This window comes from Alosa pseudoharengus, unplaced genomic scaffold (genome assembly GCF_046254945.1).
Source record: "Alosa pseudoharengus isolate Yale_2024_CS ecotype anadromous, Long Island Sound unplaced genomic scaffold, YU_APseudo_1.1 YU_APseudo_1.1_scf_8, whole genome shotgun sequence".
In the NCBI taxonomy this organism is placed as follows: domain Eukaryota; kingdom Metazoa; phylum Chordata; class Actinopteri; order Clupeiformes; family Clupeidae; genus Alosa; species Alosa pseudoharengus.
The window spans coordinates 11,507,588-11,534,578 of NW_027468870.1; the positions used below are offsets into that span (position 1 = coordinate 11,507,588).

At 45.9% G+C, this 26,991-nt stretch overlaps 1 protein-coding gene across 1 annotated transcript in view; it reads right to left on the reverse strand.

Annotated features, from left to right (window-relative positions):
* Positions 1-505: 505 nt before the first annotated feature.
* fgf11b (fibroblast growth factor 11b) overlaps positions 506-26,991 on the reverse strand; it is a 39,783-nt gene continuing 13,297 nt past the window's right edge. Inside the window, exons 2-5 of the mRNA XM_076273771.1 lie at positions 19,232-19,342; positions 15,739-15,842; positions 2,192-2,390; positions 506-639 (exon numbers count right to left, since the gene is read on the reverse strand). Coding sequence (XP_076129886.1) covers positions 506-639; positions 2,192-2,390; positions 15,739-15,842; positions 19,232-19,342 — 548 coding nt within the window. The remainder of the gene's footprint in view (positions 640-2,191; positions 2,391-15,738; positions 15,843-19,231; positions 19,343-26,991) is intronic.

Here is a 26,991-nt window from a genome sequence, read left to right on the forward strand (position 1 = left end):
AAACAAAACCAAAAATCTCCTCCTGTGGTCTTAAAGAGAAGAAGGTGAACCAGGCTGTGTGGCCTGTGCTGGGTGCTGGAGAACACTGGGCGGAGCGGTGGTGCAGGCGTTGGGATGGAGGGGGCCAGGGCAGGGGGCAGACGAGTTAGTGTGAGTGACAAGAGCAAGGGGGCGATCGGACGGAGTCTGCTGACTGATCTGCGGGCCTTCTGGGGGCCGGCTTGCCGCTGGCCTGGCCCAGGGGGCGGAGATCGCCATGACAATGGGGGTCCTCTCCTAACTTCTCCTCTCTCCGCACGCCCACTCTCTGTTGAGGCCGTCGCGATGAGGGCCCGGTGATCTCCTCTCGTAGCGCCGCGCGCCCCTCCCACTTGAGGCCAGCGCATCACCTGTTTGTTTGGCCGTCGCCGCCGCCACCGCTGCTCCTCCTGCCTCCCAGTGCATGGTGGGAGATTGAGTTTCTCTGTGTCACCGCTGCCCCTACCCCTGGCCAGGGGTCCCTGTGCTATGAGGCGTCTGCTTTGGGGGCCTCTTTCCTGCCGTTCTGTTGCGACGGCGAGTCGGACGTCTTGACCGTCTTGCATGGAGGGCTCTGCTCGCCGACCAGCGCGTGGAGCGAAGGCTCCTTGTACATGGCGACTGTGGAAAAGACAGAGGAGCAGGACAACGCAATTTAGGACATTATCACACCAAATCCCTTATTCAGTCATTCCATGTACATCTAAAATCCATTATATGCATGACCACTATGGATATATAGCCTATAGCCTAAGATAGCCTATAGGATATAACACCAAAGTACTTAAGACCTATAATCACAGATAACATGAAAGGCCAAGTTCTTCATTAAGCCCATGTGGTTGAAGACTAGCATGCATTTGTGTATATTAGCTTTGTGTGCCAATATGTCGTGCTGCATACAGTATATATGGCCTGCTGTACTCGACACGAGGATACTCACAATTCTCTCAGTTGAACTGAAGCTGGACAAAATGAGGTAAACATGACTATAATTAACCATGGGGCATGTCGAGGGAAATATAAACTGATGTAAACAAACAAAACAACAGCATCTCTCTGATGCCAGTCAAACCACTGTCAACATTGAGGGAGAAGCCAATGGTTTCCTCATCGCCATGCTCATCACCGGCTTATGAAATGAGGAACATCATTTTCACAACACAGCAAAACATTCCTCAGATTCTGTATTATTATCATGTCATCGTTGCTGCTTTGGCCAAATTTGAGCCCTGTGGGAGTAATTATGTTGATCTGGCTTGATACAAGAGCTGAGCTGATATACATGTACCCTTCCACCCCCAACCCCCCACCACCCCACGCACACTCACACACACACACACACACACACACACACACACACACACACACACATACACATACACACACACACACACCCCACTCAGTCATTTTGACAAACAAAGCATTTTGTGTGATTCCCAGTGTAAACACGCAGTCGGCAAATGTTTTATTTAACTGTCGGCTTCTCACACTGGGGAGGGCAGCATCAGCATGGTGTGCTCTTCTCATTATTTCATGTTTGCGCTGGGCCAGAATTTGCAAGATTTACCGCCGGAGTCACCTCTCCGATTCAATAAAGGTCACCCGTAAAATGCCACTTTAGCATACATTGTGATGGAAATGTTTCAGCTGTATTTCCCGCACCGCTGACTTTTCCCTGTGTTTACAGTTGACGTAACGACTTGTGATATGTCACATTAATCTTGATCAATGTTGTTTGGAGGGCACACGTTTGTATTTCCTAAGAGATGTAAACACAGTGGTAGCCTCAGCCAAGCCACAAAATTAGAACAAAAAACCTGTCCTGGCATTTGATACAGAAATACCCATTACCCCTCATGCAAAGGGTGATTAACTATTCATGATGTCCGCTTGACTTCGAATTTCTGGCTAACCTCTGCAGCCAACCTGCGATTAACGCTTGCAAAGCCAGGTGCGGCGACCATTACAGCCAATTAATGCTTCCAAACGGTCAATTAATCGCATCAAAGGCTCCACATAAACCCTTTGCGCAGACAGCAATCCCCCAGGGGACTGGAGGGGTCGAAGCTTTATCCTCATCCTACCCCCCTCCCCATTCACCTATCACACCAATGCCACAGCTAAATGACTCGAGCTGAACCGAAAACTGTGCGTCACCGGGGAGCCTGACCTTCAATGACTTTGGGCAGAAAGTGGGCGGCGCCCTTGGTCTTCTTCACGCGGTTGCCCTTCATAACCTGGCCGTCGCGGTTGATGCCGATGTACCACGAGCGGCCGGACTGGCTCTGGCGATACAGCATAGAGGAGTAGGTGACGTAGTAGTTCTCGAACACGCTCTCTTTGAAGCGGCACTCGGGGTTGAAGTGTTCCTGGAAACAAAAGCAGCAGAAGGAAACGAGTGAGCGAGCACATTAACCTGAAGGGGAAATACAATGAAGCGTTGCATGGCAAACTGTAGTTAAAAAAAAAAAGCAAGTGAAAAAGCAATATGGTGTTTTTTGTTTTAATCTCAAATGGTTTTTATACAGATTGTGAGGAAAACCCATGAAGGAGATTCATCAATGATGCATTCCACTTCTTCAATGAAGCAAACCTTCGTGGAGTCTATTTAAAACACTTCAAAGAGCTGCGTGTCTTTCTCCCTGGAAGTACTGTTTACCCATCTAAAATACATTTGCCCACATTTGCCCAAATCCATGCCAATCGTACACGTGTGAGTAACATGCATGGGCAGACTGGTGGGATCGTCGGCGATGAAGAGGTGGCCAATTATTCCTGGTGCCAGATGAGCCCGGGGAGGGTTGGCAGGGGAGATTGAGACTCCTCGCTCATACAGTATTTGTGTTTCTTTGAGAGCGCGAGCGTGGGGGTCTCACGGGACGAGCGTGGGAGATAACTCTACGCACGGCGACCGCATTCATTAGCATCTCTGATAAACTTAACGCCGTCCCCAAGGTACGCCAAACAGAAGGGCTCTCACATGCACACACCCATACACATGCACACTCACACACACACACCAAAAGAGGCTCTACACATGTACACAGGCAACCTCGACGCATACATGCTGCACTAGACATACCCCATTGTGCAGTGAATATTTAGAAATGTGTGAAAACGCACAACAAAATTGGAAAACACTCAACAAAATACACACACAGGCACACACACACAAACACACACACACAAGCAGATGCAGGAATAATCTTGTATGACAGCGTGGTGTAACTAAACACAGAGACTGCATGGTGAGTTTGGAAGCACGTCAGTCAGCTGGGAGCACAGATAGCGCTCTGACTTCTCCCATGTCGGTGCCTCATCGTCCTCATTGGTTATATCACCCCTCTTCACTGTGACTCACTGCCCTGACAGATTTCCTACAGACTCTTCAGCTTGCCACCCATACGCAGCCACCCCCCACCCCCCCAGCCAGATCTGCCGCAGGTGTGCCACATCTGGGCCATATCTGGGCCAGTGTCTGTTTGCGTCTGAGGCCTCCATCTCTCCCCGTCTCCACCCTACCCCACCCTGCACAGCCCAGCTTAGCCTGGTGACAGTAACCACGAGCGACAAGTATACATCTCTCTCAGTCATCTACGGGGTCCTTTCCTTGTCAGAGAGCAAACCCAATCTACAGGATTGATTTAGTGTGCGCAACAGGCCTGAAACAGCTGACTGGAGGCTTTTTTTCCCTCTCTCTCTCTCTCTCTCTCTCTCTCTCTCTTTCATTCTTTATTTCATTCCTTCCTTCCCTCCATCATGCCAGGCTGGAAACAAGCAAGGGGTAGAGGCTGTTGAAAAACAGAGAGGGCTCTGGTGTATTCAAGCTATCCAGAATACAAACACACACACAAACACACACACAGACACACACACACTTATACACACTCCCCGTCGGCAGAAAGGACTTATGGTTCTGGACACACAGCCCTGCCTGTCTGCTTGTCTGTCCCGCTAGTCTGCTTGCTCTGCCTGTGTTTTGTCTGCGCGGTCATGTCTCAGGCTACGTCCTGAGGGGACGAGTCCATCTTCAGGGCCCTTGACAGCTCGGATGCTCTCAGTCACTCTTACACGCGTGGAGGGAGGGAGGGAGGGAGGGAGAGAGCGAGGGAGGAGTGGGAAGAGGGATGAGAGGAGTTGGTCTCGGCTCAAAAACTAATCACCCAGGAGACGCACGAGTGGCGGGCAGGCGACCTCTCTGTGATGAGTGTGTGGTGACCGTGGTGGCATTGCCCATGCTTCCCACTGACAGCTGACGCTGACTGAGAAAGGTCATGACCTTAGCACCGATCTGGTCTAAACCACAGCACAACCCCACACATCGTAATAAACCTTAAGTGTCGGGTTGAAGCACAATATGGTTCCTTCCGATATCCCTGAATCGAAACAACACAAGGACAAAATCATCAGCAGTGACAGAACGCCATGCATTTGGCTCACATGATGAATTGCAAGTCACTAACATTTCCTTTGCCGCTATGATGGACACAATTTGAAATGTGAAAAATTATAAACTTAACTAGAAAATAACACTAATTATAATGATAAAAATGTAATCTTTTGGCTTTGACTCATTGACTGATTTTGGCAGTGTCCCCCGCTCTCTCTCATTCTCTCTCTCTCTCATTCTCTCTCTCTCCGCATCTGCCAGCACAATGAATTCTAATGAAACTGGGAGAGAGGGGTAATATCCGGCCTCCGTGCGGAGAATCCTGAGGACCGGGAGCAGCCTTTTATCATGCGGTGCGGTATTCCGACCTTCCCTTCGCTCCACCTCTTCCTCCTCCTTCCCTCCTCCTCATCCTCCTCCTCCTTTCCCCCTCCCTTTTGCATCGGTGTCTGATTACATCTCCTCTACCTGCTCCATAAAGGCCGCACCTCCGCATTTGTCTGCCATGCTACTAAAACAGGATAACTGCCTCTTAACCTCTCTCTCTCTGTCTCTCTCTCTCTCTGTCTCTCTCTCTCTCTCCTCCTCCTCCATTGCCTCTCCCTTAGCTGTGGCTGCCTTCTACAGTGCTAAACCCTCCAGGGAGTGCCTGTGCAAAGAGCGGAACGCTGCTCTACCTCTCCGATAAAAAAAGAAGGAAGAAAAGAAAGAAAAAAAGAAAAGTACAAAACGGGTCCAATTTAAAGTGCATGCGCCGTCCCCTTTTTCCAGTGTGGAGGGGCAAAGTCGTCTTCATTTTCCGCTAAAATCAATAAAGTCGCTGCCAGTGTTTTCATCAGAGGGGAGAGGCTGACTCTGGCAGATGATGCAGCTTTGATTGCCTCCACCGATCTCCGCGCTGTCGAGTTCCCAGTGAAATAATGACCTTGTCTATCAAACCCGCAGGTTCATTAAATGTATAATTCACACATACACTGCTACCATTTTCAATGGTCCAACTGAATTAATTACCGCAACTGACCGGCAGAAACGTCTTGCATTCTCTTTCAAGTTTGTCTAATAGAAGCCTGAGACTTGAGCACAAAGCTCCTAAAGCAGCTCCATTATTAATGAGAATTAGGCTTTAATGGAGGAGAAGCAACTGAATAGATGATGAGGTAGGGAAAAAATGCAGATGAGGTAAGTATCTTAAACCATAACTCAGAAGTGTTAAATACCCTATAGAATGTGTCTTGTTAATGGAAGGAGAATTAACCATTTGCATATGTATTTTCTCTCTTTCAAAAGCACTCTACACTCATTTTCCCAGCATGAATCATGCCAGCTTTGCGCACATCCTCAGAATATTCATATAGAATAAGTATAAGCTTTATATTGATGATTGTATTATTATGATGATGTAATTTATTTATTTTTTGTTTTGTTTATGGTATTATAATGTTTTAAGCAGCTTTGGATGAGCGCATCTGGTAAACACCATTACCATTAGGCACATTTGGTGCGGGTATGTCAGATCATTGAAATAGGAGAATGTGTGAAAGGCCAAATATACCTCATAGACTGGTATGTATTTCAGTTTGGATTAATAATATATATACAGTATGCAATCTGATTTTCTCTCCTATATTCACATCATGTCATCCCACAAACACCCAGATACACACACACACACACACACACACACACACACACAGATGTTTTGTTGTATGTGTTTTACCCATAATACAATGGATCATGGCAGACAACGCGTTGTTGGGGTTTTGCAGATGCTGCGTCCATTATGTCACATTATGTAAGTCAGTAATGCCTGGATGTACAATAAGTATCAGCAAGGGTCAAAAGGGGATAAAAGCAATCAAGCTGTCTGCTAGCATAACTGCCTGGGAAGCCATGAAGGTCCCTAGCAACACACATACAGACAGTGACAAAGCCTAATGGAGTGGGTGGGGCTGGGAGGGGAGAAGGTGTTTTTTTACAACCAATGGGTGAATTTGTTTTCTGTTTGAGTGACAGGCAGAGGACCTCTGTCAATAAGATTCTGCTTCTGAATGTTAGTCACTGACATCTACTGCGGTGGTGCCAAGATGTCACATCACTCAGTGGACTGTTACTGGCAGCCCCAGACTGAGCGCAAAATATACTTAATAGGAAAAAAGAGAGAAACTGTGTGTGTGTGTGTGTGTGTGTGTGCCCTTGGGCATATAAATGTGTGGGGGTGCAAGTCTGTGTATGTGAGTGTGTAGATCGGAGTCCTTAGGGGTGTGTGGGTGTGTCCTTGTGTTGTAAAGATGTAAGTGTGTGTGTGTGTGTGTGTGTGTGTGTGTGTGTGTGTGTACGCACGCAGCTTGCAAAAGAGAATGACAATAGAAACATTTGACTTATTCATGTCAGGAGAGCTGTATACCTCCAGCCAGTGCCCTGCTTTGTTCCTCTTTCTCTCTAACAATGTGTTCCTGCCCTTTCTGCCCTGTTTGCCGGGAACGATTATATCGCACTGTTTATGTCCCCCGCATCTCAATGCCACCCAGCGCGGAGCACAGAACCAGCTAGGAATGCAGCAGTGTCTACCAGTAGAGGAGATAGGAGTGCTGCACAGGAATACACACACACACACACACACACACACACACACACACATCCACACACAAATCCACACACACACACACTCTCACACACACACACACACACATACACACACACAAACCCACACACACACACACACACACACAGTCATATGCAATTTACACACAGGCAGATGTGCCTTTTATTACCGTAGGCTATGTGTGTGACATCGGTCGGGACACAAATGGTATGACATCAAAGTCCAGAAGAATTGCTATTTGCATGCACACTCATTGGATACTAACCTTTGTAGGACAAGTGTAATGACACTCTGTATTAATTTGCTGGCGTGCTATTTGTTAAAATTGTCACTGTGTGTGGAATGATGAAATGTATTATTGTGCTGAATTGATAAATATCCAGCACAGTTCCAAGCAAGTATACTCATTGCTGTGGTCTTCATAATTTACAGTAAAATGTAGGCTAGGCCTATTGAGACAAATAAAGACACATGAAAGCAAGCTACATGCAAGGAGAATTATTTATGTGATTAGTGGAAAGGTAGGCTAACTGAAGATGTTCCTTTACCACTTCAGTGGTGGAGATAAGAATGGATATGATATCAAGGTCATCACCAAAGCATTTTTTGCAACACAGAAAATATTTAATGTCCAAAGAGGCAATCCCTAACAGCAAATACACCAAGCAAAGATTAAGTAGTGATAGGAAACTAGTAGATGCCTTTTTTCATCAATGTTATCATGTATCACTCACTTCCCAGTTCAAAGCAAACCAGTTGACCACCAGGCAGCACAGAGACATGACTAATGAAATGACTGAATGGCATACCTTGCCTACCTTATGCCTACCTCCTCACACTCTGCATAGGCTAGGCTACCCATTGCACTTAACTTCCAATACTAGGAAGACATAACTGCTAAGCTAGTGGGCTCTGCATAGGCTAGGCTACCCATTGCACTTAACTTCCAATACTAGGAAGACATAACTGCTAAGCTAGTGGGCTAGTCAGAGAACAACACAGAAAGTGCAGCTTTAGTCGTGTGGCAACCTCAGTCCCAGCAGGTCAGGAGGAGGATGTAATAATTGTCAACAAGAGGTTTTTGAAGAGCTTAAATGTGTCATGCATTGTTGGACAGGTACTGATTTTATCTTCCTGAACTATTTGTCCAATGTAGCAATCTACTGATGTAGCTTAATTAGGCTATTAGCCCAATTGTAACAGTGTATGTAGCCATGCTATGTTACCTTGTAGCCCAGGGGTGTCAAACTCATATCAGGCAGTGGGTTGGACTTGTTGGAATGAGACCTCACGGGGGCGTTATTGTCGTGGTCATTATCATCTCTCTGCATGGGTATCAGAGTGTTGTTAGATGATATACTTCTTGACTATACCCACTTATGAGCAACTAGTACAACTCATGTACTGCTGTCATATACTGCTCTTTTACTCTTAAAATACCCTACTTCCATGTCAGTTTTTTCAGCTACTTCCTTCTTAAGGATGGTTTAATCAATTTATCATATCATAGAGATATTGCTTATTACACATTGTTGAAGACAGCTGGATGTGAATATCTTTTTTTCTCTAATTTTCTCTTCCTACCCAAAACATCTGGGGGGCCGCATGAATCCTGCTGGCGGGCCTGATCTGGCCCCCGGGCCTTATGTTTGACACCCCTGTTGTAGCCTATAACCTAGTTACAAGTGGACAAGTGTAATTTAAGTGTTGGCTATGACATACATATTGGCTTTCGTCGAGGTATTTTACTAATGTGATGATGTAGTAGTTACTTGTATGTTTACAACCTCAGTAATGTGTGTAGAATGAGACGTGAATGAGACTTGAGGTAATGTTAGATAGATAGCCTAGTTAATCATGGTAAACACGACTCTTCTCCAATGCTCTCTCTCGTGGAATCGTTAGACAGGTCATGTATTCTGGAGGAATGACTTAAAGGGGCTAGGAAAGCCTAGGATCTTAGTCCTATTTTTTTCTAGAATCTCATTTCTCTTTTTCTTTTGGCAAAGTAGGAGAGAGGCCGCACTATGCATATACTCTTTTATTTGCACATACGCGTTTCGGCGTGTGCCTTGAAGAAAGCACACGCCGAAACGCGTATGTGCAAATAAAAGAGTATATATGCATAGTGAGGCCTCTCCTACTTTCCTTTATGTATAACTATCCAGGCCAGCACTCTTAACGTTTAAAAGTTGACAAATTGAGTGAAGCCTGCTCCTATCCTCACTCTCTTTCTTTTGGCAAAATAAGAATCCATTGAATGATAGCCTAATGGATTATTAACTGTCTGTGTAACATTGCGTAGCTTTGTAGTTGCATGGTCTAGCATACATAGCCATTTGGTTAAATAGGCTATATTGTTGAATTAAATGATGGGACAGCTCAGTAAATGAGGGATCAAACTGTGGAGATTAGAGTAGCTGTTTCTGCCAGAAGTTGAAAACCAAGATGCAGGCTAAAGAAGTGTCAGAATGACCTTGCTTGAAAAAAAATAATCCCTGCAGCGCTTACCTTTTCGACCAGACACGAAGTAAGTAGGATGACCACCGGTCAGACTCTAAAAAAAGGGAGGACACTTGTGTCCAAAATTGAGGACAAATGGGCCAAAATGAGGACACCCCCACATTTTTGCTTAGTCTATACACCTGTTCCTGACAGTGAACATTAGCTAGAATGTAGAAACATTAGCTTTTTACAACCCATTAACACCATTAAACCATGGTGATACTTAGTGTAATTGGAAAGGTAAATTGTATAATATAAGATAAAGTTTAAAGGCTACTCTCATATGATGTATGTTTTCATTTTATGATGCTTATATCAGTGTTTGTGAGACATAATTGATAATTGATCACTATTTTGTAATAATATGATATGTTAGCTAACCCTTTCACGTTGAGCATGTCCCCTCTTGAGAGCACAGACTATGCAGAACCACTATGCATCAGACTGCAACTGTTCATGTGAGAGTCTGCTGTCCAGTATACCAGTGGTCTTGTTCACCAATGTGTTTGGTACGCAGAGATAGTGTAGCCTCTGTGAAACCGCAGAGAACGAGTTGTTTTTGTCATCGCTGCTTATAAGCATTGTTTGCTGTGGAGTACTTGTATCATTGCTACATTGCTACTTATAAGCATTGCTTGCTGTGGAGCACTTGTCAAAAAGCCAGGCAAATGCCCAAACAGGAGGACACTCTACCTAGCTCCAGACAGAGGGCTCGAAAGCAGGACTGTCCACATGAAATCCAGACGAATGGTCACCTAAGGAAGGCATCTGTCTATCCACGAAAACATGTCTATATGTTATGAAATCACCTAAGGACTAACTGTACTCAATGCCCCTCTGTTGTGTGTAAGAACCTGCGGTGAACATCTCTCAAATTAGGGCCCATCAACTGTATGCCAGAAAAGATCTGACCAAAGCAGAATGTAGCGCCTTGAGTCAGATTATGAACATAAATGATCAGAGCAGAACACAAATCCATACACGCACACACACACAAAATGTAAACCCATACAAACACTCTCTAACACACTCATGCAAAGCCACACAGACACACGCGCACACACACACACACCAATTCCAATTGCATACACCCACACCCTACCCACAGCCCACCTCACCCGCGGTGCCCACCCTCCTCTCCCCCCTTCTTTGAGCCCAGGAGGGTTTTTCCGGAACACACAGATGATAAAGTGGGTCAGGACAGGACTGAGCTCTATTTTTATCGGGAAGCCATTTTCCTGGGGCCGACCGCAGGTAGCCGAGCCTCCTGTCTCCCTGCAGCAGCAGACCAATGACATGGAGTTTCCCCTCTGTGCACGCTCCTCCTTCCTGGCCCCCAGGGGGCCCTACTGAGCCCACGCCTCGCTGACCATAATAGCCTAGATTTCAGCTCAAAGGCACCTGAGAGGAAGATTATGGGACATTTTGTGGGGGGCAAATAGGCGCTGCTGAGGATGATGGAGTCTATTCTGATTTCTCAAGTGTTTTATTGCTATGCTTTCACACTGTGTATGTGTGTGTGTGTGTGTGTGTGTGTGTACACATTTTAATGACTTTGTGTGTGTGTGTGTGTGTGTGTGTGTGTGTGTACACATTTTAATGTCTTTGTGTGTGTGTGTGGTGTTTGTGTGAGTGTGTGAGAGTGTGATAGAAAGAGAGAGAGAGAGAGAATGTAGTGGACTTTATTTCCAAAATGGAATCCGCCCAAATTATAAGTGGTAATGTAATGAGGGGTTTTGACACTCTCCATTTTAAAAAGGTTTCTTTGATTTGCTTTCCCAGTACGTTATGTGCTTTTACAGTTATGTTGAGAGAGCATATTTGAATGGCATCCAGCCAGAGGAGGATAGGACTAGAGAGCAGGAGAGAGAGAGAGAGAGAGGGCAGGGAGAGAAAGTGAGATAAAAAAGACAGAGAGAGAGAGAGCAGAAGTGAGAATTAACGAGAGAGAGAGAGAAAGTAAAGAGGAGGGGAATAGCTTTAAAACAGGGTCTTCTCCCACAGGCGTTGTCCTCCGTGTCGCTGCTGTCACACAACACTTGTCCTCTCCTTTTCTCTTCTTCCCTTCCTTCCTCTCTCTCTCTCTCTCGTCTTTTCTCCCTCTTTCCATTCCTCCCGTGCTGTGCGGCTGCTGACAGTGATGGGCTTGTTGTCACCAGCACGAAACATTTGTCTGCTCTGTCATTGATGTCCTCTCCAGAGGAGTGAGCCTCTCCGCGCATCTTTAATGAGGGGATCACACACACGCAAGCATACTTCCACACACCCACGCACTGACTCACAAGTGCATAAGAACACACACACACACACACTCACTCACTCACACTCACATACTCCCACACACACAAGAATAGTACATGCGAGACAGACAAACACATATGCACAAATATGCACAGGCACACTTGCACATGTTTATAAATACAGACACAGACTTATGTATACTCAGGTATAATCATGCGTGCACACACACACACACACATACACATACACATACATACACGTGGACACACACACATGCCCCCACACATCTTAATCATAAGCCCTACATTTTCATAAACAGCTAAATAGCATTACAACATTAAACCATGCAGAGACATATATTCACTGAACACCTTCATATTCAGTCTTGCTTTTTAATGTGCCTGTAATGAGGTCATGGATGCTTTTTCAAAGCTCCCTTAAGGTAGATGCTCTCAGACTAAACACACACACACACACACACACACACACACACACACACACACATACATACACACACTCTGTCTCATCCCTCGCAGGAAAAACATCCAGAGGGCAATTTCAATCATCTTATCAAAACTAAAGCTGCATGTAATTGGACCTTAATGATGTGCCCGTTAATCTTCTGCATAAATAGGGACCGTTATCCCAAGAGATGCCGCAAAGACACAAGTGGAGAGAAGGGATCGGCATGGACGGGGCAGGTCAGGGGAGGGCAAGCGACACTGCGGAGTGGACGAGAGGACAGGAAGGACGAGAGAGGAGTGGAGTGGAGGCCGGATATCCTAAGGAGGGCAACAAGGAGGTACAGGACAGGGAGAACAGCGGAGAATTAAAAACAGGCAGGAAGGAGAGAGAGAGAGAGAGAGAGAGGGTTTAGCGGAAGAGGGACAAGGCATTTGAAGGGCGAAAGCGAGGGAAAAACAAGGAAGATGAGGAGCGATTTGGGAATGGAAGGTCACAGGGGACAGGATGGACGCGAGGAGAGGACGCAAAGTGACAGAGTGAGGATTCAAAGGAGATCAGGGAGTGTGTGTGTGTGTGTGTGGAAGGGGAGTGTAGGACAAAAGAGAGAGAGAGAGAGAGAGAAGGTGATAGAGATAGATAGGGAGAAACAAGAACGATAGGGATAGAGAGAGGGAGAAAAAGGAAGAGAGGAAAAGAGACAATGGTGACAGAGAGCGAGAAAAAAGAAGTGAAAAACAAGAGTGTAAGAGAAAAGTGGAGAGAGGGAAAATAGTCAGAGAGGGAGTGAGAGAAGTGGGGATGCCCCAGCGTATGGCACGGCGCAGAGGAGCCACAGTGATCCTTGCGTGAATAAAAGAGTGAGTTCCCTTTGAACCAAATATCGTTCTCCACTTCTGCCGAGAAAATCCCCTCATTTCTTAGTTCACAGAGAGGCAAGAGACAAAAGCTCTCTCTCAGCCCTGAATTCTAATCTCCAGCTTTGGGATATTCTGTCAACACCCCTCACTCCCTCCCTCCCTCCCTCTCGCTCACTTCTCTCTCTCTCTCTCTCTTACTCAGATTCTCACTCTTCTATCACTTCCCTTCTCTTCTCTCACCCTCTCTTACCCCCCCCCCACACACACACAAATATACACATACACACGCATGCACACACACAGACACACACGCACACACACACACACACACACACACACACACACACACACACACACACACACACACACACACACACACACACACACACATATATATATATATACAAACACAAAACGTTCGCACACTTCAATAGCGCATACATTAACCCTCACTTTGTCATTTTGCCATAATTGTCTTGCGTCTCCTCCGCCATGCGTCCGTGCGGGGACTGTGTAAATAACCCTTTTCACCTTGCACACCAGTGTGGCACCTCTCAGCCTTACTCAACATCAAACGCCGCCCGGGTAATTGGTCACACTGCACAGGGCTAATCCCTTGTTGTTATTGCTTATTTGGAAGCTAAATCAAACCAACAGGGGACTCAGTAACCTTAAGTGCTTAATGGAAACCTACACTGGACCCTGGGTGAAAGACAGCACGTGCTGAGCTAGAGTGGTGTGTGTGTGTGTATGTGTGTGTGTGTGTGTGTGTGTGTGTGTGTGTGTGTGTGTGTTGGGGTGAGGTGTGGGGGGGGGGGGGTGGCGGTGGAGCAGGCTATTAGAAAGTTATCTTGACGTCAGCTTTGGACTCTGGCCGGAATGTTCCGGATTCGCGTGGATTAATGCCTTCTCAGAGCTGCATTTGGTGTGCAGCTGAGCTTTTTCCTTTAACTAATGCAAAGGTGTGGGTTTGGTGTTAATGTCCCATGGAGATGAGAGATGCTCTGCATGCATCTACAGCAGATGGTCTTCAATGAAAAGTGTTAATGGCTGTAGAGTGTTATTTACACACCTAATGGTAGGAACATGGTGTAAAGATAACAATAAACATTTTAATTGCTGAACTATTAGGACACTGCCAGCAGCTTACTCACTTAAGTATAAGTATAAGTCTTCTGATCCCGTGAGGGAAATTTGGTCTCTGCATTTATCCCAATCTGTGAATTAGTGAAACACACTCGGCACACACTAATCCCGGTGCAGTGAGCTGCCTGCAACAACAGCGGCGCTCGGGGAGCAATGAGGGGTTAGGTGCCTTGCTCAAGGGCACTTCAGCCATGACTACTGGTCGGCAACCCTCCGGTTACAAGTCCAGAGTGCTAACCAGTAGGCCACGGCTGCCCCAGTTTGTCTCCCACATACATACACATGTACAGGAACACACATACACACACTTACCCACACATACATGCATGCATATATGGAAGTACACGCATGTGAGTTAATTTCTGTGAATTCTCACTAGTACACACACATACACACACACACGCACACACACACACACACACACACGCACACGCACACACACACACACACACTCACACACACACACACACACACCATCATGCAAAAAGACACCACATCATCAACAACAACAACATCAAAAGCAGCAACAACCAGTGAGCCACTCTCCCTCTGAGACCGAGGATCATACTCTCTATCCAGATCTATTCAATTCAGTCGCATTTGTGTGGCGCTTGTTCACAAAGGGCATTATCACAAAGCAGCTTAGCTGAGCTCCTGTGCCCCTCCAAACAGCAATCTCTCTGTGACAGCACCAAGAGGAAAAACTCTATGGGATTTCAAAACTTTATCCCACACAATGACCCTAATAATGGCAGCGTCCGAGGAATCATCCAAATGGATGTCTTACTTTGCGGGCGAGTCGAAAGTACACTGTGGCCTGTGGCAGCCTGCGCTGAAAATCATTAAGAGCAACAACCGTCTACGTTGTCATTGTCATAACAGCTATTGTTAACATTATGGTTTCAGCTACATTTATCTTAGCTTGTAAGAAACTTCAAACAATGGTTGCTGTCACATAGACCCTGCAAACACTATGGCCTAATTCCCCAGAGTAGGCGTACAGTAGCTGAAAAAAGCAGACCAAAAATCTCATATAATAGATGAAAAATGCATCACACTCATGCACCCCATTTATCCCTATTATCGTCATCATCATAGCCATTATCATTATAACCATTACCACTATTATAAATAAATAAAACTTAATAGAGTGAGCATCAAAGGCAATGGCATATGGAAATGATTTCACTACTATAGATAACTATACCCAATTACAGTTCTACTGAAATTACGTGGAAAACAAAATGTAAAAAAAATATTATGAAAATTCATTAAAATGGTGGATATTGCTTTTGGAAGCAAACTCTTCATATAGAAATGGTACCACTGTAACACCGTGTGCCATAATGGGTATTTTCCATTGGACATTTTTTAAACACATTTTTTATAAGATTTTTATCAGTATTGGTATCATCATCCTTCATCCTTCATCATCCTCATTATCATCATCACCATCATCATCATCATCATCATCATTTTCATCAGAATGGCCAGCACAGGCAGTCACTCACCGACGTGTAGAGATACCCCTCGCTGTTCATGCCCAGGTAGAGCCCAGTCTTTGCCCCCTGGATCGCCACTATCCGCAGGCCCACAGGAATCAAGTTGAACTGTGCTGCCGGGCAGAAAGAGAAAAAGAGAGAGAGAGAAAGATAGAGAGAGAAAGAAAGGGGAGGGGGGGGTGACAGGAGACACACAGTCAGCCTTTTCTATCCACACATGTACTCGTGTCAAACACCAGTCAGCCAGGGAGGAGCAGGGAGGATTTCCTGGGGCCTGACCTGGCATGGCCCTGGCACAATCACTCTCCGCTGACAGGGGTCTCTGCAGTGAGGGGCCCCCAGAGATGGTGGTGGTGGGGGGGGGGTGTTGTCATGAGGATGGGGATGCTGATGCGGGCTCCGAGGGGAGAGAAGAGGCCGTGATCACCACCACGCCGCTTCAATTTTTATTACACTCGGCACCTGTCAAACTCGTCATCCCCGCCGCACGGAGACGAGAGCAGGACCCCACCCCAAGAGGATAGGAGAATAAAGAGAGAGGGATGACGGGAAGATGAAGAGGTGTGAGACGGAGGGAGAGAGAGATAGAGATAGAAAAAGAGAGGGGGGAGAGAGTGTTGGTGAGAAAGAGAGAGGGAGAGTGCAAGGATATAGAGAGGCAAACACCAAAGATAGAACGCACACGAGGAAATGACAGCCGCATGAAATGGAATCGTGACGGAAGTGAACAGGAAGAGAGTGAGGCTGAGGGTGGTGGGGTGTGTGAGTGGTGGTGGTGTTGGGGGGGGGGGGGGGTAGGGTAGTGGTATTGAGGAACTGCTTGAAAAAAATACAGATGAAGATGACAGGAGATAGAGGGAACATGAGACATTGAGGAAGAAAGCGAGAGAGACAGGAAAACCCAGTAAGCCGCTCTGTCCTCTGTTTGTTCTCTGCTGACTCTCTCGTATGGCACATCAAGCGCGCCGGCTCCCACAATGAACCTCGCGCAACTGCAGTCAAATTCGCCCAAAGTCCTTGCCGTGTTGTCTTCACCTCAGGCCCTCCAGAGAGCGTTTGAAAGGGCCCGAATTCCACAGTACGCTAGTCTTTCTTCACAGGAGTAATTGCTGTACACATGTAATAATAATGCAACGCAACGAGTCTGGAGCCATTTAGACGCCTCGCTGCAGTGCCCTCAGTGCGTACAAAGTAAGAGTACAAAGGCACGCATGTAATACTGTGCAAGAATGAAGACGTATACATTTGCACATGGTAACAGTCATGCTACTCTGGCTTTGAATGCATGTCGACTGTGGCTCTTTGAGAGCTTTGTTGGTACAATGGTCTTCTGCTCTCTTCTATTGTTCCTCTGAACTGATCTTTCTCCCCTTCCTCTGCCTTAATATGTCTTCTACACAGCATGTTGTGACACACACACACACTATTTGAGAGCAAGCTGTCTTCTATTATGTGTTGCATTATGGTATGGGTTTCTACTCTAATGTACAGTAATAAAATGGTACAAATTCCATTGGTATTTGGAACTATTTGGTTGTTATCAACCTCTTTAGCTTATTAATGTTTTCAAGATTATTATACAGTATATTTTCCACCCATATCAACCAATCCATCCATAATCCCTATTTATCTGTCCTCTATACATCAGTTCATCATTTACATGGCTGTTTCCTCTCTCCTCCTCTGTCCTCGCCTCTTGCCAGTGAATTGTCCTGTTGTCAGTTGGCAGATTTCATCCGGCTCGCAGTGCTAAGCTTTATGCCTGTGAATGCAACTCAGCATCTTGCGCTGTGCCATGTATAGTAAGGAGAGTGACAGCCCAGTTATGAATAGAGCTGCGCAACATCTGACATCGCTGTGCGTAACAGGTGTGTTTTTCTGTGTCTCAAATCCCTCTCATAATTAAGTTCTTATTGATGGACAGTTTTGTGATGGTGTTCTGCACAAGCTTTAACATGGAATGGGCTGGCTATATAGATCACTGTGGTCCTGTCATCAGCAACCTAGTTGCTTTTTGCATCAACCCATATCTAATGGGTCATATCTAACATTATAACATGACATTTCCATGTCATAAACATAGCCTGTTCCTAGTTATTATAACAGATGATGTCCAGTGATTTGACAGTCACGTGTGAATGTTAGTAATAATTGTTATGACAGGTTTAGGTTTTAGTTGTCATAACACTAAAATGTCACAGCATCACACTGCAGTGACAACTGACTATGGGGACTTTAACCCGTAATATCACAGGCCACACACTGACTTAACTCCTCCAACTGCCATGACTCATTTAAGACTTGGTTATGCTCAAATTAAGAGATATCTTTGCAAGTCTTCCCATTCCCAAACGTTGCAACTGAAGGCGTAAACCAGGAGTGCATCAGAATGCTGTAAATAATGTTCTCAATGTCGACTTTCAGTTCTCTTTTGGTTTGGCTTTGTTTATATAGGCTGCCCTGCCATGGACCTGGCTTCAGAGAATAATCCTTAAATACATGTATTATTAAACGTAACTTAATCACCAAACACCATGTGTCCATATTCACCATCTATCTCTATGCACCCCCCCCCCCCCCCCCCCCCCACACACACACACATGCACGCACACACACATGCATGCACACACACTGGATCAGTGCATATGAAGCACAGCTGTTGCTGTTGTACCATGCTGAAGGTTAGATGGACAGGTGGCAGGAAAGCGCTGATCTGCCCCGACCTAAGCCCAGCCATCCCCTCAACCCATATACCCTCACACACGAACACACACACTGATAGGAAACACACTCAAAGCAAACACACAAGCACTTACACACATATACAGAAAACACACACAAACACCCATGCACACACATACACACACATACACTCTCACAGGAACACATACACACACACACACACACACACACACACACACACACACACACACACACACACACACACAGCCTGGACCACCAGCCATCAGTGGCACAGTGCTGGACCACTGGGGTCAGCTTTAGTGAAATGGGCTTTTAACTGGAGCTGATGACCTGTGTCAGGGTGTAATACAGCTGGCCAGTGTCCAGTCAGCACACCGCGGCCCCACGCCAAGCCACCGCTCTCCGATTAATTATCGCACAGAGACCACATGTCACCCAAACAGCACACTCAGAGAGAGAGAGAGAGAGAGAGAGAGAGATGAAGGGGAGGGGGAGTGAGAGAGGGGAAAGGATGGAGGGATGGAGAGGGATAGGAGAGAGAGAGAGATAGAAGGGGAGGGGGAATGAGAGAGGGGAAAGGATGGAGGGGGGGTAGAGAGCTCTGTGGAGGCTAATGGAAATGTAGGAGGATGTGTATTGTGTTATGATGGGATTAAGGAATTGTGGATGTGTACTCCATTCATAGACACAAACAGTCACACACACACACAAACACATTCACGCACACACACACTCACACTCACACTCAAACACTTACACAATCTCTCTCTCACACACACATACACACAAGCATACTTACAGAAGGAGCTGCTCTCGTCCCTTGTGCCGTCCATGGTGCCGTCTGGCTGCATCTGGAGGTAGTAGCCGTGCTGGCTGTACAGACGGGTAACTATGCCTTTGAGCTGCGGCTCTGCAGAGAAATACCAACACCACAGGGTTATTACCAGGGTGTGTGTGTGTGTGTGTGTGTGTGTGTGTTTGTGTGTGTGTGTGTGTTTGTGGGAGAGAGAGAGAGAGAGAGTGTGTGTGTGTCTGTGAATGTTTGTGTTTGTGTGTGTGTGTGTGTGTGAGAGCGAGAGAGAGTGTTTGTGTGTGTGTGTGTGTGTGTGTGTGTGTGTTTGTGTTTGTGTGTGTGTTTGTGGGAGAGAGAGAGAGAGAGTGTGTGTGTGTCTGTGAATGTTTGTGTTTGTGTGTGTGTGTGTGTGTGTGAGAGAGAGAGAGAGAGAGAGAGAGTATGTGTGTGTGTGTTGTCTATGTTTCTGTTTTTTGTGTGTCTACTTGAGTAACTGTGCGGATGTGTGGTTGTCTGTGAGACTGTATCTGTGTGTCATTTGAGCGTGTTCGTGTTTGTCATCAGTCTCTGTTTTTCCCTCTGCACCAGGGACAGCAGGGGTAGATGTAGAAGGAAAGAGAGAGAGAGAGAGAGAGACAAAGGAGGAGAGAGTTAACAAAGCAAGAGCAAAAGATGGAGGCAGTGAAGAGCAATGGTCCCCTTGAGAGTGCACCCCTTGCTAGTGTGTGGGAGAGAGCTTCAGGCTAGAGCCAGGTTAACACGTTGGGTTTGTCAGGTAGCGGCTGAGCACCGTCTGAATTAACATAACCCACGCCTGCACCTCCACCACCACCACCACCTCCTCCTCCTCCTCCACCTTCACTCAAGTAGGTGAGGAGGCTCCCAGGGCTCAGGAGCAGCCGGCGTTGATGCTGAGGGGGAGAGGCAGAGGCTTGTGTGTTGAATAGATAGATGGTGCCAGGAAACAGGTGGCTGTGTGTGTCTGTCTGTTGCAGCAAAGTTTTGAACAGATAGTTTTAACTTTAGTATAGAGGTCAGTAAAAGTTCACTCTGGACCATTAGCGATGGACATTAATGTATTGAAAGACAAGATCCTCAGAGACAGAAGTTCTTTTTAAAAAATGAACTTCCTTTCTTGTCTGTAATACTTTTCAGGAATGTAATATATTTAATGGCAAGAAGAATATGTGGTATGCCGAACAAATATGGAGATATCTAAATAAAAGAACAAATCAAAGACATCCAACATTTCCCAATGCCCATTCCAAGATATTTGGGTTATGTCTGGCTTTATATTTGTGCACATTTGATAAAAGTCTCAACATTGATTTCACTTTCCTACATTCTATTTTTCTAGGGGTAAGAATGATTCAGTAGAAGCTATCATTGGTAAGTTTTTTCTTTTTTTATCCTATTTGTCTTTGTCCATTATTGTAGGGTTCCTATGAGCCACTTAGTGCTGGCAACACTAGCTTCTCATCACTTTTGCTGAATGCATATATAGCCTGAAAAAAACTCTGGAAAGTCTCTAAATGCATTCAAAATAGACTGCTGCAATTTGGTTTATTTCATGAGAGCCTATTAATATTCTTGAAAACTGAAACTTGAGCTTAAAGTATGTAAAGCCTTTCTTGAGGGAAATAACATGTATTTTCCATTGGCAACTAGGTTTTCTAAATTCACCATAATCCAGTAGAGTTACTGTTACCACCATCGGCACCCATAACTCCAAAACCCCAAGAGCCTAAACAAATGTGCATCAAGGCTGCCCAAATCACAGTGGCACAGTCAGAGAGAGGGCTGCCCTAATGATTTGAATGTATCACTACTACCACCCATTTACAGGGAGTCATTTTTCATACACATATGAAAGAAACAGGTTTTAAGATCATGTTTGAAAATGTTTTGGTCCTACACAATGCTCTCTCTCTCTCTCTCTCTCTCTCTGTCTGTCTGTGTCTCTGTATCTCTCTCTCTCCCTCTCATTCTCTTTTTTTAAATGTAGTTATACAACGCATTTTCTGGCACAATGGCTATTCAAAGTCAAAGACAAAGACAGACACAGACGACCTCAATAATGAGTCCATGGGCACTGCATGGCCACACAGACACAGCATCATGGCACACCATCCAACGGCCGTCTGTACAGTTTTCTGGGCAGACGCTGGAAAGCTAACCCACAAACCAGCAGCACGGTGGACTTCTGATAGCGACAAATCCTGGATCACTAGTTCTGAATTCCTGCGTACCCACTATCCAGATCGATGCAGCTAGCCATAGCATGGCAGCTTAGCAGCAGTCTTTCCCAGTCATGTTGGCAGAGTCCCAAGTGATCTCTCTGACCAAATACTGGAAGGGCACCCCTCCCATCAGAAGTTCAAACTTCAGGAAGGTGACGGATCTCAAAGGCCCTTGTAGTACAGTCAAGACACTTCAGCCCAACGGATGCACATCAACGTTTAGGGAGCCTTAACAATGGCTTTATGAGATATATGTTAATTATAGGCTTATATCATTAACATCATGGTACAACACACCAATCACCAAACAACATCAATGTAAAGGGTTTTAGTTCAACTTAAAGAGTACATTTACAATAGAACAAAACATTAGATTATAAAAATCATTTTTTAAACAATTAAGAAAAAAAACATGCCAGATGGAGAGACATGACTGTGTATCTGTAAACCAGCAACCATAACACCAAACACGTTTTAGGAAACACGTTCCAAGAAACACGGCCTAGGTTAAAAAGTTCATCATTTACACTGAGAGGATATTAGTAACTAAACTGCAATGCTCTTTCATAGTCCAACGGAATGAAGAAATACAAAAGATCCTTGCAGCTAAATATATTCAGCACTTTCTGTGAAAAATACATTGCGCATGCAGTGCATCTGAGGAATGCACATTAGTATAAGTTAAATAATACATTTATACATATAACAACTCATCAATCATGCTATCAAGAGGCAGCTGTAAGAATTTGTCCTCCAGATGTCATATATATCCGGTAGGAGAATTTTATTTCAGCATTGTGTAATGGTTTGCCAATTTCATTAGTCTCTTAAAACACCTCACAATTCACAGACAAATCCACTTCCTCAAAAAATACAGGACTGCAAAGTCATTGCCTGCTTCATTGAGCAAAACTATTTGCTAAATTCCTTTGTAACATCAATTTCTTTCTAATTGACTCAAGGCAAGGTTAATTGCCTAACATTACTCCGCCATGCAAACACAGTCCCTCGGACGCCATTTTGAACTCAATTCCCTGGGCATGCTAATCTTAGCTCGACACTCCACTCTGAAGATACTACATTAAAACTGCATTAGACAGTTTCCCGCTTTGAGTTCCATAATAAATCCACGGCAGCCATAAAAACTGAGACAAGGACACGTGTCACGGTGTCAAATGTTGTTTGTGCGTTTTTATTTTCGTGGAAAGACACAGTGCATGCACACGAGGAAGAGCCGTAGAACTCTAGGAGCATTTGCAAGCCAAGAAAGACACAAATGGCAAACCCAAGTGACACACCTCAAAAATTCTCAAGGAAAACTGCCTCTTACAATGTAATCAAATGTTGCTGCTAGGCACAGACCCTTATTTTGATGTGATAATTGATGGCACCTGAATCAAAGCCATTTACGATGACATAGACATATTATTCAATCAACATTATTTCAGATGAAAAAAAAAAATAAAGGCCGCAGTGCACATAACCTATTCACCTATCCACACTTCCCTTTGAAAGTAAATCAATGTCACAGTGCATGCAAACCATTAGCCCATAGGCCTACACTCTGAGAGTATCGAAATATCACAACGCGAAGTTAATACAGTGCACAATTTCCTACCTATACCTCACTGTGAAAGTGATTCATTTTTAGTGCAGGGGAACTATTCGCCCATACATACCTCCCATTGCAAGTTAACTCAATTTCACAGTGGTCCGAAACCATACTCTCTCGCTCTCTCTCGCTCTCTCTCTCTCTCTCGCTCTCTTTCTCTCTGTCTCTCTGTCTCTCTATCTCTCTATCTCTCTCTCTCTCTCTCGCTATCTGTCTCTCTGTCTCTCTATCTCTCTATCTCTCTCTCTCTCTCTCTCTCTCGCTCTCTCTCTCTCTCTCTCGCTCTCTTTCTCTCTGTCTCTCTGTCTCTCTATCTATCTCGCTCTCTCTCTCTCCCCCGTGCTCACCCAGGGTGGGGTATTTTTAGTGAGGTTTTGGGTCAGTGGCGGACTAAGCTGCGTGCGAGCAGCGACTGCCTCCTGGCCCATAAATGATGCATTAGGATCACACGTTTATTTGTGACGGGGCGCCACGGGAGGAGAACGGAGGCTGAATGTTTCATGAGCGCGCTCCCTCCGGCCTACTTTGTGTTCATTTGATAAAGGGAGTTTTTAAAAAAAAAAAAAAAAAAGAAGTAGAAGAACCATCATCACACACACACACACACACACACACACACACACACTCCACTCACTACCCCCGCCCGTGCCACTGCGGCAGGATAAATGATCTGTTTCGCTTGAAGCCCTCTACACACTCATGCTGTTCTTAAATCGTGGAGCTCACTCTTTTGTCTTCTTACTCTTTCTCTCTCCTTTCTCTTTCTCTTCCTCTCTCTCTCTCTCTTTTTCCCTCTCTCTAACCTTCTGTCATTCCATCTCCAGCATCTCTCTTATGTCACTACTTCTGTCACTGAGGCTATGAGTTGGAGGTTGACATCACGACAGTATCAAATGCCACACCCAGACATGTGTGGATGTGTGTGTGTGTGTGTGTGTGTGTGTGTGTGTGTGTGTGTGTGTGATCACTCAACTCCTGCTGTGTGTGTCAGTGTATGTGAGAGTGAGTGTGTGTTTGTTTGATGATTCCAAATGTGTGATCATCCATTCATAGATAAAACACACACACACACACACACACACACACACACACACACACACACACACACACACACACACACACTGACTATCCCACCACACCGCTGCTTGAAGCAAGTGGAGTTAAACTTGGAGAAAAGAGAGCGTCAGGAAGATGGGAGACTCCGAGGGGATTGAGCTTGGGGAGGGTGTTTCCTCATACGCTCGTGCGTGCGTGCGTGCGTGCGTGCGTGCGTGCGTGCGTGCGTGCGTGCGTGCATGTGTGTGTGTGTGTGTGTGTGAATCCCATGGGAGGCCCTGTCTGTCCTGCGTCACACCATCACTCACATTGCAGAGCTCTGCAGAACCTGCTGAACTTTTCCCAGGACCCGGAGAGAGCCCGTATTGATCACACCCCCGCACTTCCTGATAAAGCAGCCACTGACACCATGGGGTTGGAGATCACAGTGTGTAGAGTGTGCGTCTGTGTGTGTGTGTGTGTGCGTGTGTGTGTGTGTGTGTGTGTGTGTGTGTGTGTGTGTATAGAGTGTGTGTCTGTGTGCGTGTGTGTGAGTGTGTGTAGAGTGTGTGTCTGTGTGCGTGTGTGTGTGTATGTGTGTGTGCGTGTGTAGAGTGTATGTCTATGTGCGTGTGTGTGTGTGTCTGTGTGTGTGTATGAGAGAGAAGGAGAGAGTGTGTGTGTGTGTGTGTTTGCATGTGTGTGTGTGTGTGTGTGTGTGTGTGTGTGTGTGTTTGTATGTGTGTGTGTATGCATAAGTGTGTGCATTTGCATACAGATAGATCATGTTGTCTTGCATGTATGCACCTCATATGAGAGGTCTTCCAGTGAGTTCAGATATCAGTCCCAGAAAGAAAATTGATAACTAGCTGCAGGAACATGGGTGCTTACAGCTGTTGATTTAAAGACTCCTCTCTTCTCCCCCCCCCCGCTCTCTCTCTCTCTTTTGGCGTTTTATCCCCCCGTCTCCCATATTCACATCAGCTCGCCCTCACTGCCACTGGCTGGCTCTCTTTCTCTATCTAATATCCACTGAGTTATGTGGGCTTTCATACCGGCCAATAACACCATACATCACCCAATCAGGGCAGGAAAGCAAGTCATTACATGGCCGTGGGGTGAGAGAGAGGTGGGGAGAAAAAAGGGAGAGAGAGAGAGAGAAAGAGAGAGAGACAGAGAGAGAGAGAGAGAGAGAGGAGGAGGAGGAGGAAGCAGGAGCCAGTTATACGAGGAGGGTGGGCAAAGTGGGGGCGAGTGGAGGAGGTATACGGAGAGAGAAGGAGATGGGGGGGTTGACACCATCATTTCATTAGAGGAGATGGCTCTGTACAAGGCGGAAGGGGGGCATAAAGCAGGCGTTTTTACGTGGGCGCTCGATAGACAGCTCTGCCTGGACGCGGAGGCTAATCACAAACTCCGCCGGCTGTCGAGCTGCCCACCGAGACTGATGATTCACTTATGGCAGCCACTCGTCCATCCATCCAGCACTAAAACAAATGCACACATATACATACACACACACACACACACACACACACACACACACACACACAGAAACACACACACACACACACACACACACACACACACACACACACACACACACACACACACAGAGAAATACACAAACAAACGGAAACATACACAACATACACAAACATACACATGCACACACACACCCACATCACTTATGCCACATCTTCACACAGACACACATCCTTGTCAAGGTAGAAATCGGCTCCTCACCATTAGCTTTTCTGCTGACGCATGCTGACAGGGATGCCTACTTTAAAACACTCCTGCCGGCACCCTTCAAGGTTCCTTGGTGTATCCATCCTGTCAGTCTAGATCCTTTACAGTAGCCATCTACTGCCAATGACAGCTCCTTTACCGTGATTTCTAGGCATAAAAACCTAGAGCGTCACATTATGATGGCCTTTATAGAACCTGTCCAGCAGTACATCTAGTAGTCTTGTGCAGTATTTGGGCCGGCATGAGGACAACTCAAACTCAGACAAGCCATGCAGACTATTTGAAATGCGAAAAAAATCTGTGAAAATGTAACATGGCATGACCTCCTCCCACCCCCTTCCACTCTCTAGTCAACTTGCTTCAGTCCAGCACCAGAGAGCCATTACGCGTTCGAGCACCGGTGCCAGGCGACAGGCCATTCTGAGCACATGCCTTTACGGCACTAGTGTGGGCAAGTGGACGATGCCCGGCGGTGGCACCCCCAGCGCAGATGGCGAAGTGGCTCTTGACGGCACTTCAGCCGCGGCTGTTTGGTCTGCCGCCTAAGTGCCACTGCGGCGGGGGGAATTAGTGGTGTAATGATGGTTGTTACCGTTAGCAACATGTCAGGCAAACAGGCGATGGGGAAAGGGTGGGGTTGGGGGGGGGGGGGTGGGTATTGATGTTTACTGATAGCTTCTAGCTCTTTAATTAGATAGAGAGGGGATGGGAACAGGGACTGGGGAAAGAGGAGAGACAGAGCGCATGGACGTGGGAGATGCGTCAGGCTAGAGGGGGGAAAACAAGCGGACATTGTGTGTTTGGGAAAGTATGTGCTCTATAGACAGGGTTGAGTATGTTTCTGTTTGAGTTTGTGTGTGTGTTTGGGAAAGTATAGACAGGGTTGAGTATGTTTCTGTTTGAGTTTGTGTGTGTGTTTGGGAAAGTATGCGCTCTATAGACAGGGTTGAGTATGTTTCTGTTTGAGTTTGTGTGTGTGTTTGGGAAAGTATGTGCTCTATAGACAGGGTTGAGTATGTTTCTGTTTGAGTTTGTGTGTGTGTTTGGGAAAGTATGTGCTCTATAGACAGGGTTGAGTATGTTTCTGTTTGAGTTTGTGTGTGTGTTTGGGAAAGTATAGACAGGGT